At 40.5% G+C, this 16,058-nt stretch overlaps 1 protein-coding gene across 1 annotated transcript; it reads right to left on the bottom strand.

Annotated features, from left to right (window-relative positions):
* Window positions 1-1,665: 1,665 nt before the first annotated feature.
* On the bottom strand, window positions 1,666-11,714 carry dct (L-dopachrome tautomerase-like). The gene is given in 8 exon segments (NM_001123688.2): window positions 1,666-2,569; window positions 2,713-2,914; window positions 4,050-4,191; window positions 4,318-4,503; window positions 8,793-8,959; window positions 9,052-9,152; window positions 9,707-10,006; window positions 11,206-11,714. Coding segments are annotated over 8 exon segments (1,560 nt in total). The 5' UTR covers window positions 11,495-11,714; the 3' UTR covers window positions 1,666-2,396.
* Window positions 11,715-16,058: the final 4,344 nt, after the last annotated feature.

Raw genomic sequence — 16,058 nt, 5'->3', positions numbered from 1 at the left:
TGTCGAGATCGGTGTGGAAGTACTTGACTGGCCTGCACAGAGTCTGGGCCTCAACCCTATCGAACTCCTTTGGCATGAATTGGTGAAATAAATAAAATAAAAATTGGAACGCCGACTGCGAGCCAGGCCTAATCGCCCAACGTCAGTGCCCGACCTCACTAATGCTCTTGTGGCTGAATGGAAGCAAAGGGGGGACCAACTCCATATTAATGCCCATGATTTTGGAATTAGATGTTTTGACGAGCAGGTGTCCACATTCTTTTGGCCATGTAGTGTATCTAATATAAGTTTTTACCATTTACTGCATTCTGTTGTTTTGAGTGCAGATGTTATCATACCACAAAGAACCTCATCAGAATTATTGCTTTAGGTTATGTTATATGGTGATATCCACTATGTCAGATTTTCCCATAATTGGAGAGAATAAGAGAATGTCCAACTATTTAGAAAGGATCGGCCTACATTTATTGGTGTGAGGTTATTGAAAGTTTACATAATTTTTTCCCCTTATATTTTTTATATCCTCAGATATGAACCTTTACCTGATAACTCAGGATTGAGATATTTTTTATGTTAATTCAACTTTTTTTGAACTGCACATGCTTAACTTCATAAGCATATGTTCATCTAGTGTTTTCATTACCTGCAATGTGATGTCTAACTTCCCATCTGTAATTATGAAGGCAAATTTAGATACAGTAAGACACCATGTTCTAACAATTCTAGCAAGCACTTCTTATGAACTCAACTGAGGCCCTCCGACTTTTGAGGCCCTCAGATTTCAAGATTTCCAACATTTATTGACAAGATCATGAATTAATCCGTTTTATGGAAGATAAATGTGCAGTTAAAGTTAATGCACTTAAATATCTCTAATGTCAAGTGAGCTAATGTCAACATCTGTATTTAACTGTAACCACCAATGTCTTTATAATTCACAAGTAGATCTGACGAAATTACAGTACACATAATATTGATTCAAACCAAATGTTGTTTATATGTAGTTATTCACTCATTACTAAAAACAAGATGAGGTGCCAAATTGTAGTAGGTAAAAACATAGCACATTGAAGACAAAAAAATGCCAAAGGCAAAAAAAAAGGCCCCTTCATTTATCTCTGGCGCCTGAGTGGTTCTGTGTGCAGAGACAGGCTCAAAGCCGACCACAGCCACCTGTGAAATGAGAATCTTAGAAGGTAGAGAGTGTCTGGACAGGGTTGAACGCTCCAGTGAGGATAGGCAGTAGAGCGTACCTACAGAGACTGGGAAAGGATTGGCATTACTGAAGGGGGCGTACTGTATTTCCCCCCTCAAATGCTAACCAACAAAACCAGCCTCAAGTAGTATGGTGTTCTCAGAGGGCCGGCCGGTCAACTCTGTAAACCATGAAGGCCAGCTAAGCTAAGCATACATATCAAGGGAGTTAGCCAGTATTATATTAATATCCTTCAGCTCTTATTATCATCTCTTATTGGCCTTGTTGCAGCATATCAATTGTGAGCTTGCTTCGTTGCCTCTTGATAAACCAGTATTAGTGTTCACCTTGGCAAATGATGATGATGATGTGCAAAATAATAGAGAACAAACATTTTTGTCTCTTTGTCAGTGTGTCCTTAAAATAAGATTCTTTATTATGAATAATGATCTGGCAGGATGCAGATTTTATTTTTTTGTATTATTGCACTTTTAATGGTCATATTTTTCCTATATTTTGTCTTGTACTGTATGTTCATGGATCAGCAAAAGTAATGTAAAAAACAAATGTTTCAGAAACCTTATTCATCAACATTTCACACAATCAAATGCATTCTATTGTAACAACAACAAAAAAATACGATCATGATAATATCTTGCTTGGAGTTGGAAAACAGTTTCATGCCAATAAGGTTGATTATCTAGTTAACATAAAGACCGTACAAACAAATATGCCTTACAGTTTTTTAATGCAATTAAAATGGTTGCATCTGTGTTTTGTTACTCTTTCATGCAAATAAATATTTGTTAAAAAGATAATAATAGCTTTGCAATTTTTGAAAATGTTATTTAAATGCCTAACAGAAAAAAATCGATATATTATAATGGATTCTCCAATTAGGGACAAAAACTGGATAATGTCAATCTTAGGTAATAATGGATACAGTATAGGTGACAATATCATCATATTATTAAATCATTTCACATAAACAAAATGTCCTACTGTATGCTCTGTTATTTTTTTAAACAGAACAAGAACAGGATAGTGTAGGTAAAAGAAGATGCAAAGCACTAATACATTGTACTGTAAATTCCCATCAACAATGTCTGGTTTGACAGAGCGCGAGTAATTTAGTACTGAGGTACATTTCAACATGAGAAGCAACAAGGATACTAACCCAAAGTGTTACAGTACATACTGTTTAGGCTTCCTCTGTGTACTTTTTGTTGGTGAACTGTGCATTGATAAGGGGTTCAAAGCCACGTTTCCTGCGCTGCTGCAAGTAGAGGACCAAGACAAGTAGAAGAACCAGAAGACCCAGGAAAACACCGCCCAGGGTGGACCCCAGCACAAACACAAATCCACTGTCCGTAGCTGAGGAAGGGATTTAAGAAAAAAGATTTAACGCAAACAAGACCTTTATGAGAGCTTTCTTATTTCATTTTGACCTGATAATAAAATAAGAAAAAGTTGATGACGATTAATTTTATTGCAAAGACGACTGTGAAATCACTAACCATCCAGCGAAATGGCATAAGAATATCCCAGCTGGTCAGACGCAACGTAAATCTCTTCATTGGTCACAGGAGGGAAGAATGGCACCATGTTGTAATCTCTGTTGTGACCAATGGGGGCCATCTCATCGGGGAAACTGGAGTTTGGTGGAACAGACTTCCTCATCCACTCATCAAAAATGGCATCAGTGAAAGCATGGAGCACCTTTTAATGAGATAGAGAGTTATGTAATTTTAAAACATTTGGTAGCACTTTAAATTAAGTTGCCAACACTACATCAAATTGCCCTTTATTACTATGTAACTGCACAGTAATAACTGTAGTAACAATAAAGTAACCACATAGTTATTGCTATGCATTTACATTGTAATAGGGTTTAGTGGTATCAGGTATTACACAATTGGAACAAGGACTGTGTAATTCCACATCCACTTGCTGAAGGTTATCCCACATGTATCATTATTCATGTTATTCCACATGTTATTGTTCCCCTATGTAATTACACATTTGAAAGTCCCCTGTGAATTACAATGTTAATAATTAGTCAAACCAAAATATGACCTTGTTACATGTAACTACACTGCCATCAAATTCAAGTGTAATTCCAGGGTTGATACCATCTTGATCTAATGATGTAAATAGACTAGGACATGCGAGGCTGTTATATGCTAACTACATAATAATGAAATGCATTATTACCTACTGGGTTTCACTTCACATTAATAAGTAGCTTGGTCCTGTCTGGCTACATGATAATTACAAGTGTATCCCGTTCAACTATGTTGCTCTTACATTACTTTTTATTCTCTATAACCTTAGAAGCAGGTAAGAACACAGACTTAAATGTATTTAAAATAACCAGTAGTTAATTACATCAAGACGGTATCAACCCTGGTATTACCTGTGGATTTGGTGGCAGCGGCACTGTATAGTATAGTAACAAGGTCATATATTGGTTCAAGTTATTAAAATGATCATTCACAGGTGACTTTCAAACGTGTAATAACAAAACTAGTTACATAGTGGAACAAGAAAATATCTAATAATATCAGTGGGATAACCGTCAGCAAGTGGATGTGGAATTACAAAATTGTGTAACAACTTAAAGCGCCATAACTCTAGTATCATGTAATTACATAGTAACCACTGTGTTGTTATTACAGTTATTACTGTGTCGTTACATACATGATCACCTTCATTTAAGGTGATATCAAACGTTTAAGCATCTTCTGCACAGAAAACGGCTAACTACAAAATAGTTTACTTTATCCCACATGACAGTCAAATACAATACGGAAATACATGGACTCATAAGCAGTTGTACAAACTAGATCATTACTAGAAAGATGGGGTCATTGGCTGCGGAGTGAGACAGAGCGCTGGTTCCATTGAGGAAGGAGTGGACCAGGTTGTGCAGGTTGTTCACTGAGGAGTCAAGCTCTGCCTCGCCATCCGGCTTCTCATAGCCTTCAAGAGAATTCCTGTATAGAAAACAAATTACAGTTGGAAGTCAGAAACAATGCAATTTAGACAGATTACTCAACGTTATTTTATTGGATAATACCTTATGGGTAAAGTCCCAGGTCAGTGTCAATAGATTAGGTTACCTGAAGCTGAAGGTAGAGTTAGTGTAGAAGGGAGCGTTGTCAAAGTCTCTGATGTTTAAACAGCTTTTGACATCATTCATGGTGGGCAGACTCATGTCGGTCCTCGCGCCACCCATCTGACCTCTCCTAATGCTCCCCTCACTGGTCCCATTACAGAGAGTGACCAGGCGGTTATATTCATCCAGGCTGGGGAGGGGGGAAAATTCAAGCAACATTTTAGGACAGTGAGTCTGGTACAAAATATATGATGAAAATGTACCCAGTAGTATCAAAACCAGCATAGGCCCACAAAGCATAAACAGCACAGGTATAGTACATACAGGGCATGGTTTCCCAGACATGGATTAGGCCTAGTCCTTTACTTTCAATGAAACTTCTTAATTGAACATGCTTTTTAGTCCAGGACTAGGTTTTGGGCTAGATTCAATCCGATTGACATAGCGTTGTTTTTGCGGTGTCGAAGGTGGAACTTCTTGAGATCTGTCGACTCCACCAGTGGCTCGTTGCGTTATCGCAGAGACTGCCGTTGGATGCAACAAAACCACACTCGACTATAATCTGACAAATCCCATGCAGCCCACAGTTACAAGTTAGACTCATAGGCATAAATCCCTCCAGCCAAATGAACATGAAAACATGCGTTAGCCTAACCAGTGGCGACTCTACCTGTTTAGCTAAAAAATATATAATATATATATATATATATACATTACCGTTCAAAAGTTTGGGGTCACTTAGAAATGACCTTGTTTTTGAAAGAAAAGCAAATTTATTGTCTATTCTTGTTCTGAGAAATGAAGGCTATTCCATGCGAGAAATTGCCAAGAAACTGAAGATCTCGTACAACGCTGTGTACTACTCCCTTCACAGAACAGCGCAAACTGGCTCTAACCAGAATAGAAAGAGGAGTGGGAGGCCCCGGTGCACAACTGAGCAGGAGGACAAGTACATTAGAGTGTCTAGTTTGAGAAACCGATGCCTCACAAGTCCTCAACTGGCAGCTTCATTAAATAGTACTCGCAAACACCAGTCTCAATGTCAACAGTGAAGAAGCGACTCCGGGATGCTGGTGCAATTTAGATTTTGGCCACTAGATGGCAGCAGTGTATGTACATAGTTTTAGACTGATCCAATGAACTTTTGCATTCTGTTCAAAATCTTGTATCCAGTCTGCCCAAATGTGCCTATTGGTTTATTGATACATTTTCAAGGTCATAACTGTGCACTCTCCTCAAACAAGGTGAACGTTAGCTAGTTAGCATTAGCCTTCAACATCTAGCTACATATTGAACTTCCATCCTCTCAGGCCATGGGTACTACAATGTATGAATTAATGGTTGGATCAGAATCGCCGTTATAATCATTGACCAGTACGGAGAATTAAGTAAAACCACAAGTCCAAATCTCTATCTCAATCCATGGCTAATTTAAGAAAGGGCCAATTTTAGCTAGCTGGCTAGCTAGCCACCAGATGACAACAACACAACGAGATGCAACAATACAAGTCAATGACGTATGCTCTAAATGGGAATGCCAAATCCAAGCTGGCTTCCCTTTACACTTTTTTTGGGTGTGCCAGGACTTGCTCAGTTTAGCTCAACACTAATTGGCAAAACTTGTATACTTTTTTTATGAAGGGAGGCCAGATGCTCGCTGGCTTACCTAGCCTTCAATGCTACGGTCAGCAACAATTCAATTGGACCACACAGCGTCTGATAGATGGCCTATACGTAGAGAAACATAGGGATGCTGTTTCGCTCGCTCAGATGCTTTCTCTTGTGAGATACATTCAGCCTCTTGTGAATTGAAAGAAAATTATGAAACACAGAGAGATGAAAGACATTTTCACTTTTGGTAGATTTTTGGGGGAAGCCTGGCTTCCCTTGGCATCCATGAATACACACCACTGGCTCTTATCTGCACATCGTTCCCTTATGCCATACTTGTTACATCTCAATTGCTATTTTGCTTACGGTGCATTCGGAAAGTATTCTGACCCTTTCTCCTTTTCCACATTTTGTTACATTACAGACTTATTCTAAAATTGATTAAATAAAACAATTTCCTCATCAATCCACATACAATACTCCATAATTACAAAGTGAAAACCGGTTTAGAAATTTTTATCAAATTAAATGAAAATAAAAAACAAAAATACTTTATTTACATAAGTATTCAGACCCGTTGCTATGAGACTCGAAATCTAGCTCAAGCGTATCCTTGAGATGTTTCTACAACATTGATTGGAGTCCACATGTGGTAAATTCAATTGATTGGACATGATTTGGAAAGACACACCTGTCTATATAAGGTCTCACAGTTGACAGTGCAGGTCAGAGCAAAAACCAAGCCATGAAGTCGAAAGAATTGTCCGTAGAGCTCCGGGACAGGATTGTGTCGAGGCACAGATCTGGGAAAGAGTACCAATAAAAACTTCCACCATCCCTATGGTGAAGCATGGTGGTGGCAGCATCATGCTGTGGGGATGTTTTTTAGTGGCAGGGAGACTAGTTAGGATTGAGGGAAAGAGGAACGGAGCAAAGGACAGAGAGATCCTTGATGAAAACCTGCTCCAAAGCGCTCAGGACCTCAGAATGGGGTGAAGGTTCACCTTCCAACAGGACAACGACCCTAAGCACACAGCCACAACAACGCAGGAGTGGCTTCAGGACAAGTGTCTGAATGTCCTTAAGAGGCCCAGCCAGAGCCTGGACTAGAACCCAATCGAACATCTCCGGAAAGACCTGAAAATTGTTGTGCAGCGACGCTCCCCATCTAACCTGACAGAGCTTGAGAGGATCTGCAGAGAAGGATGGGAGAAACTCCCCATATACAGGTGTGCCAAACTTGTAGCGTGATACCCAAGAAGACTCGAGGCTGTAATTGCTGCCAAAGGTGCTTCAACAAAGTACTGAATAAAGGGTCTAAATACTTACGTGAATGTGATATTGAAGTTTTTTATTTGTATACATTTGCAAAAACAAATGTTGCTTCGTCATTATGGGGTATGTAGCTCAGTTGGTAGAGCATGGTGTTTGCAACGCCAGGGTTGTGGGTTCGATTCCCACGGGGGGCCAGCACAGGGAAAAAAAAATATGAAATGTATGCATTCACTACTGTAAGTCGCTCTGGATAAGAGCGTCTGCTAAAATGACTAAAATGTAGATTGATGAGGGGGAAAAAACGATTTCATCCATTTTAGAATAAGTCTGTAATGCAACAAAATGTGGAATAAGTCAAGGTGTCTGAATACTTTCTGAATGCACTGTAGGTCTATCTCATTAGTAACTTATTCATCATTTTAGGCAATTTTGGAATGATGCATTTCTTTGTCCTGCTTACTTTGTGAATTATAATTAGTTCATGTGCTTTTCTCCATGAGGAGGGGATACTATAATGTTGTTGGGTCTGTAACCATGTTTGCCAGTAAGTAATAGACCCATGTAATTCCAGTTGATATTGCGAGGGTTGTTTTGTTTGGCCTAATAAAATACTTCAAATGGTAGGTTAACAGTGTCTCTCTCGCTCGCTCTCTCTCTCTCTCTGTGGGGACTTAAAGAAGAATAAAGTTAACATTTATCTGAACTAACGCCTATCTGAATTTCTAACCATTTTGAAAGTGCTGAACGAAGGCCTACCTCGCCGCAGCTTGTTTGCTTGCACTTGCTTATACTTGGAGCTTAGTTTTAGTGACATAAGAACAGACATCATGAATCTACTGAACATAAATGTAATAATGTTTGTGTATGGTTTAAAAGTCAAAACCGATGTCAGCATTAGTTATTATTGAAGGATAATGCCGTTTTTATCAAGTTACACAAATCCACAAGGAGTCAGTAGAAACCATATTTGTTTAAGCAAGTCAGCAATATCAGCTATTGTTTTTAAAAAGGCAGTAAAGGAGGATGAATGAACGTTTCCGCTGCCAGATGAGGCTACGCTGATAGCCAGATGTAGCGGTAATAAGGATCCATTCCATGATGCTGAAAAGAAAGCTCCTCTGTCGGGACAGATTTATGTAGGCTCTAACAGTTTGTGGGCACCGTTTGTCACCGTTATAGTTTAATGAATGTATTGTTTAGTGTTGTGTGGTGTAGTGTAGCCTATTTGCTGGCATGCATCTAAAAGAATTGGTTGAGTTTGCCCTACCAAGATTTACATGCTAAAATTGCCACTGAGCCTAACATATCAATGATTTGATATTTGAGAGTCATTATTTCTAATATCGATAATGCCTGCACTTTCGAGCGCAGGTTTGAACCTCTAACACAGTAGGGATAATAATGAAGTGGTTTGTGACACATGAGAGCAGCCGCTCACCGATATGTCACCTCATACCACAGTTGCACCTCCAACCCCACCAAAACATTGGTGGTTAACACTGGTTAACGCACGGTCTGATTGAATCCAGGCCTTAATCTGTTTCCGGGTAACCTGCCCACAATGTTTTAACTCATTTCTGTCCAAAAACGCACCTGTCGCACACCACTCCCCAATTGGAGAACCTGGACTGGTTACTGATGAGGGAGGGGTTGTCTGGGTTGCGTCCCCCCAGGAGAGAGTCTGTGCAGACGTCACACTCAGTCTGCCCTGTGGCAAAGTTCCAGTATGGAACAGCAAAGTTCTCATTGCCAGTCAGTCTCTGCAGAATTGAGGAAAGGTTTACTTCCATTCTCATCAATATTTGAAGCCGTTTTTCACGTCTTTCTCGTCATCATTCAAACCCACTCTTACCTGCAGGTCTCTCTCCAGACTGAGTAGGTGGTATCTGTGCCAGGTGATGAAGGCTGGTCCTTTGTGGGAGAAGTCAATGGCCTTGAAAGGACGACCTGGACCTACAGAGAAACACAAGGTTTTTCATGAGCAACTTCTGAATGTTCTCTTCTGCTATCTATACAATACATGGAGATTGGAGAGTTTTATATAAACATATAACTAGTAAATAAGTAACACAGCAAGTGATACATTTAGAACATTTGTCTTTCATTTATGTTCCAACCAAGAAGGGATTAGCTTGAAGGTTGAATGTCATTTAATATACACTGAATGTACAAAACATTAAGAACACCTGCTCTTTCCATGACGTAGACAAGCTATGATCCTTTATTGATGTCGCGTGTTAAATCCACTTCAATCAGTGTAGATGAAGGGGAGGAGACAGGTAGAATTTTTTTTTTTAATGACTTGAGACAATTGAGCCATGGATTGTGTATGTGTGCCATTCAGAGTGAATGGGTGAGACAAAATATTGAAATGCCTTTGAACAGAGTATGGTAGTAGGCACCATTTTATGTCAAGAACTGCAACGCTGCTGTATATTGAAATATATTGTAATTATTATTTCATCTATAAATGTATGAAATTATAAAATAATCAATGGGTGTTGTACCTAGAAGTGTGTCTCTGACAGAGTAGTAATGCTGCCACACAAAGAAGTCGTAGATGGAAATATTGGAGAACTGGGGCTGGGTTCCATTGGGCCCCAACAGGCCCAGCCAGTGTTGTGTGGCGATGACATAGTCTGGGTGGGTGGTGTTCTTGGCCCGGTCCAACACATCCAGAAACTCCTGAAGCTCAGCTGGAGTCAGAGAGTGGATGTTCTTCCTCACCACCGGGGCTTTACGTACTTCACAGTTTGGTCCTGTCCAGCCAAACTTACACTGGCCACAGTCGAAGCCACCAAAGTTACCTAGACACATGAAGGGAATATAGATAATGTAAATCAAGTATATGGGAACAGTCAAAAATGTGGACCATTCCTTAAACTTATGGGGACAGTTCAATTATCACAATTCCCAATTATCACAATTCCCACCTAAAGGGCAACTCCGCAACTTTTCAACCGCAATCTCCAGCACCAAACTAATGCCTACATATGTGAAAAGGGCGCATTTCGACGTTTTGCATAAAAAATACAATGTTAAAAGTGTTAACAAATGTTAAAAATAGTGACATGGGGAGCAAGAAAATGTATTATTTAACCTTTCTTTAAATAGGCATGTTAGTTAAAAACGAATTCTTATTTACTACCCTGGCCAAACCTTAACCCGGACGACGCTGGGCCAATTGTGCACAGCCCTATGGGACTCCCAAACACGGCCGTTTGTAATGCAGCCTAGAATCAAACCAGAGTCTGTAGTGACACCTCTAGCACTGAGATGCAGTACCTTAGACTGCTGCGCCACTCGGGAGCCCTCCCTCTGGCTAGACAATACCCTCCCTCTGGCTAGAAACTCATTGCAGGTTTTGAAAATCCCTGTTTTTCTTACTTTTAATCCTATTATGTCACAGGGAAGCATTTTTTAGGACCTTCTCATCTTATCTCTTTAACCACAGATCATAGAAACATTCCGTTTTCATTTGTAGACACTGGTTTGGTGCTAAAGATAATTCATATGTGGATGAAAAGTGGTGAAGTTGCCCTTTAGCAATTTTCAATCGTTGTTTTAGGTTCTAATGTGATCCAAGCAAAAAGCTATATTTTTCAATAGTGAACACTGATTTGCTGAAAGCATTTATTTAAGACTTAAAGGCGCAATCAGCAGTTGAAACAATAACAAACCCACTCCCGGCCCCTGATTCGATAAAAAGCTGAGGGATGGGGCTGGAGAAATGTAACCACTCTCAAATTCATAGACAGAGTTTAACCATGTTTTTAGGCTATATAGTGTTTGTTTATATTAACTTTGTTTACAAACATTGGAGTAAAACAAGCTTATATTTTGGTGTCTGATGGGATACAACAGTTGAACTTAGCTTATGAGGCATTTATACGTTATTTTCTTCAATAATCAATGGGTACATATCATTAATTTACAAGTCCAAAAATGTATGCTGCAACTGCACATGCCCCCTTTAAATGTAGCACTTCATTTTAATTTGACTTACCAGAGCACCTGCATGTCCGATTGAAGAATTTGATAGGCCACCTTTCTCGATCATCAACATTTCTCAACCTATACGGTCCGCCCCAGGGTTTGGTACTGACTCTGATGTCGGAGCAGTTTCCTCGTCCAGATAAAGATCCACACACATTAGCAGGATCAGAGCCGAGAGCAGGGCAGCACTGCTTTGAGACGATCCCCTCCACCGTGCTGCAGACTCGAGGAAACTGAGCCTCTGTAGAATCGGGCCATGTCACAAAACAAACCAAACCTAGCACCAGCGCCTTGATCATCTTCAACACCTCTTGTCCTCGTATGGCCACTCACAAACCAGTTTGTACACCAGTTCACAGCAATTACGTGCTCAATTATTTCCCCCTAAAGGGTATGGAATCACATTTGTAACGCTCCTCAGTTGTGTATTCAACATTTGGCTACAGTCATAAATATAATTTCACGAGGGACAGCCTGAGAGAAAGTACACTGTGATCCAGTCAGTCTCAGGAACGTTAAAAAAGCTTCCAATGTATGTGCCCTCTATAAGTATGGTCAGAAAGGATTAAGATCATGGTCTCGTGGTAATCACCTGACACACGAGAACTATGAGCTGGACTCATACCAGAGTCCAGTGAAACGCCTCAGGCCAAAATACTTAGGGTGTTGGGTAGTCAACAGAATATGGTATCTACAGGTCCATATACTGTGAAACTCACAATATTGTCCCTTGAATAATCCAACAAAAAGTTCACACAATTTAACAATAGATATTGAAATCCGATCACTTTTGCAAGTCTGATAACCTACTAATTATAATCCAGTCAGGCCTCCCGAGTGGTGCAGTGGCCTAAGACACTGCATCGCAGTGCTTGCTGTGCCACTAGAGATTCTGGGTTTGAGTCCAGGCTCTGTCACAGCCGGCCGCGACCGGGAGACCCATGGGGTGGCGCACAATTGTCTGGGTTAGGGGAGGGTTAGGCTGGCAGGGATATCCTTGTCCCATCGTGCACTAGTGACTCCTGTGGTGGGCTGGGCACAGTTGCCAGGTGTACAGTGTTTCCTCTGACACCTTGGTGCGGCTGGCTTCTGGGTTAAGTGGGCATTGTGTCAAGAAGCAGTGTGGCTTGGTTGGGTTGTGTTGGAAGACGCATGGCTCTCGACCTTTGCCTCTCCTGAGTCTGTACGGAAGTTGCAGCAACAAGACTGTAACTACCAATTGTGGAGAAAAAAGGTCATAGAGAATTATAAAACAAACTATAATCCAGTCATCAGTTCTGTTTAGTGTAATTTATAAGGTTGTTTTTGCCATTTTATCGCATGACATATCATTCATATAACCTTAAATTGTTTAAATCATGATAGCCTAGTACTACAAAACATGGCTCACATAGTTCATGCAAAGAAATCTTCATCTGAACACAAAAACTAAAGAGACTTCCGAATCACGCAAGTTATGTTTACTACAACTCTGCATCGGGAAAAACAGATTAAAATACCTTGATCAGATTGTGCTAATTTTGGCGTATGGAGGCCATGCGGATTAAGAACATGCAGGCTGAAATGTTATACTTCGACCAATTATTTCCCTTTTCTCTGGTATAATCTAAACTATGTTCAGACTTTTCAGTCTAATGCTGTACTTCTGGTGTATTACTGTACCAAATCTCCTTTCTTTTTACGTATTTCAACAAGTCCTCAGGTCATGAGATATTTGTCCTCTGAGATTTTAGTACAGAGCTTGCTGAAAGGGTCACCCTTGTGACAAGAAAGTTCCCCAACCACAACCAAACTCTTACATTTAGACTGTTAAAGTATGCTACTCTGGTAGGGTTGTTTCTATGGACTGGGAGAGTTAAATTACATTTTTGCCTTAAGCAACATAATGAACAAGTAGGCTATATTGTATACTGGAGTACTAAGAATTTGTTATCTTATACTGCGCTGGGAAAAAGTCATCAAACGATTGTTGAATCTTTCTTAGAACCAAGCATTCTTCGTTCTGTGGGAGGAGCTCCAAAAACATCAACGAAGGTATATGATGCTTGGTACGCCAGTGCAGAAATGTCTGATGTCATATGCTTTGTGCTCGTGTGATTAGCTAGATTTTCCCTTCCACCTCTTACCTATGGCCTGGCATGTGACTGTTGAGTGAAAAGTCACAAGAATACCTAAACTCAGCAACAAAAAAAGAAACGTCCTCTCACTGTCAAGTGCGTATATTTTCAGAACATTTTACATGTGTAAATATTTGTATGAATATAACAAGATTCAACAACTGAGACATAAACTGAACAAGTTCCACAAACATGTGACTAACAGAAATGGAATAATGTGTCCCTGAACAAAGGTGGGGTCAAAATCAAAAGTAACCGTCAGTATCTGGTGTGGCCACCAGCTGCATTAAGTACTGCAGTGCATCTCCTCCTCATGGACTGCACCAGATTTGCCAGTTCTTGCTGTGAGATGTTACCCCACTCTTCCACCAAGGCACCTGCAAGTTCCCAGACATTTCTGGTGGGAATGGCCCTCGCCCTCACCCTCCGATCCAACAGGTCCCAGACGTGCTCAATGGCTTCGCTAGCCATGGCAGAACACTGACATTCCTGTCTTGCAGGAAATCACGCACAGAACGAGCAGTATGGCTGGTGGCATTGTCATGCTGGAGGGTCATGTCAGGATGAGCCTGCAGGAAGGGTACCACATGAGGGAGGACGATGTCTTCCCTGTAACGCACAGCATTGAGATTGCCTGCAATGACAAAAAGCTCAGTCCGATAATGCTGTGAAACACCGCCCCAGACCATGACGGACCCTCCACCTCCAAATCGATCCCACTCCAGAGCAGAGGCCTCGGTGTAACACTCATTCCTTCGACGATAAACGCGAATCTGACCATCACCCCTGGTGAGACAAAACCGTGACCCGTCAGTGAAGAGCACTTTTTGCCAGTCCTGTCTGGTCCAACGACAGTGGGTTTGTGCACATAGGTGACGTAGTTGCCGGTGATGTCTGGTGAGGACCTGCCTTACAACAGGCCTACAAGCCCTCAGTCCAACCTCTCTCAGCCTATTTCGGACAGTCTGAGCACTGATGGAGGGATTGTGCGTTCCTGGTGTAACTCGGGGAGTTGTTGTTCCCATCCTGTACCTGTCCCGCAGGTGTGATGTTCAGATGTACCTATCCTGTGCAGGTGTTGTTACATGTGGTCTGCCACTGCGAGGACGATCAGCTGTCCGTCCTGTCTCCCTGTAGTGCTGTCTTAGGCGTCTCACAATACAGACATTGCAATTTATTGCCCTGGCCACATCTGCAGTCCTCATGCCTCATTGCAGCATGCCTAAGGCATGTTCACGCAGATGAGGAGGGACCCTGGGCATCTTTCTTTTGGTGTTTTTCAGAGTCAGTAGAAAGTCCTCCTTAGTGTCCTAAGTTTTCATAACTGTGACCTTAATTGCCTACCATCTGTAAGCTGTTAGTGTCTTAATGACCGTTCCACATGTGCATGTTCATTAATTGTTTATGGTTCATTGAACAAGCAGTATTTAAACCCTTTACAATGAAGATCTGTGAAGTTATTTGGATTTTTACAAATTATCTTTGAACGACAGGGTCCTGAAAAAGGGTTGTTTCTTTTTTTGCTGAGTTTACATATACGGCTAGTGAGGGCATGTGATCATTTTTTACAAATAAATTCTAATCCGCTAATAAAAATAAAAAATGGAATCCAAGAAAAAAAGTCCTGAGTCCCGAAATACATTTTTTAATTAAACAAATACTATTCTGTGAAGATTTGTAGAAACAATTTGCTGGTATTTTAACACTGTCCATTATTGTCATAAAGAAAGATACACTAATATGTTGTTTATTTAATGGACACAATCATATTTTCTCTCTGCAAGTCTACGCAGTTGCTGAATTACTCAAAAGCCAACATTTTATGGACCTAATGTAAGAAATCAACAGAAAGAGTCAGAATGTAGTGTGGTTATCAAGAGAGAAAATAGCCCCTCCCTTTGTGTGACCATACCTCTTAGATAGGGTTAGATGTTAAGTCCCCTATATAGGGGACTGTGAGCTGTTCTGGACCGGTTCTGACTGACGAGTGAACGAGGCAGGGTCCAGTGCCTTATAGTGCCAGAAAGCTCCATCAATCTGCTTTCCACTATGACTCTGTCAATGGGGCTGACTTGAAGTCTCAGGTTTCAGACCCACATTTGCATAGGGAGTGAGTGTCACATTTTCTGACCTATCCAGACAAAGAATCGCTTTTATTTGTATATTTTCGTAAACTATGTACTTGAGCTTGTGTACTCAAAAGTGACTGCGCCACAGTAATTTATAACTATTTTACCCGAAAGGTGAGATCTAGACCTTTCTAGAAGAATGCAGCATTAGTAGTTATTGTTTATGGCAATCTCATAAAAAAAATATATATATATTTTGTGTATGTCTATTTGTAGGTTGGCATTTATTGTTATGAATCTTGACCTGGAGGCAGCTCGACAGAATGGTCACTAACTAGCACAGCCACAAAGTTATAAAATCTGATTTTAAACCTGACCCTAACCTTAACCTTAACCTTAACCACACTGCTAACACTCATTTTAAATTAAGACCAAAAAGTAGATGTTTGTTTTCATGAATTTTTACGGTATAACCCATTTTGACTTTGAAGTTGCCCCATTTAGTGGAAATAGCTCAGTTCTGCCTCCATGGCAAGATTCATGACAACCATAAACTTACTGTCTATTTAGGCGGTAATATACATTTTGACATAACATTCAAGAGGTATGTAAATTCTACACATTCCTAGGGGTTACCAAACATTCTGCTTCATGACCTACCAGGGTTAAGCAGTGAA

This window comes from Salmo salar, chromosome ssa25 (genome assembly GCF_905237065.1).
Source record: "Salmo salar chromosome ssa25, Ssal_v3.1, whole genome shotgun sequence".
NCBI classification, from domain to species: Eukaryota; Metazoa; Chordata; class Actinopteri; order Salmoniformes; family Salmonidae; genus Salmo; species Salmo salar.
Note: the sequence above shows the minus strand (reverse complement) of the source record. Positions and strands in the feature narration are given on the sequence as shown.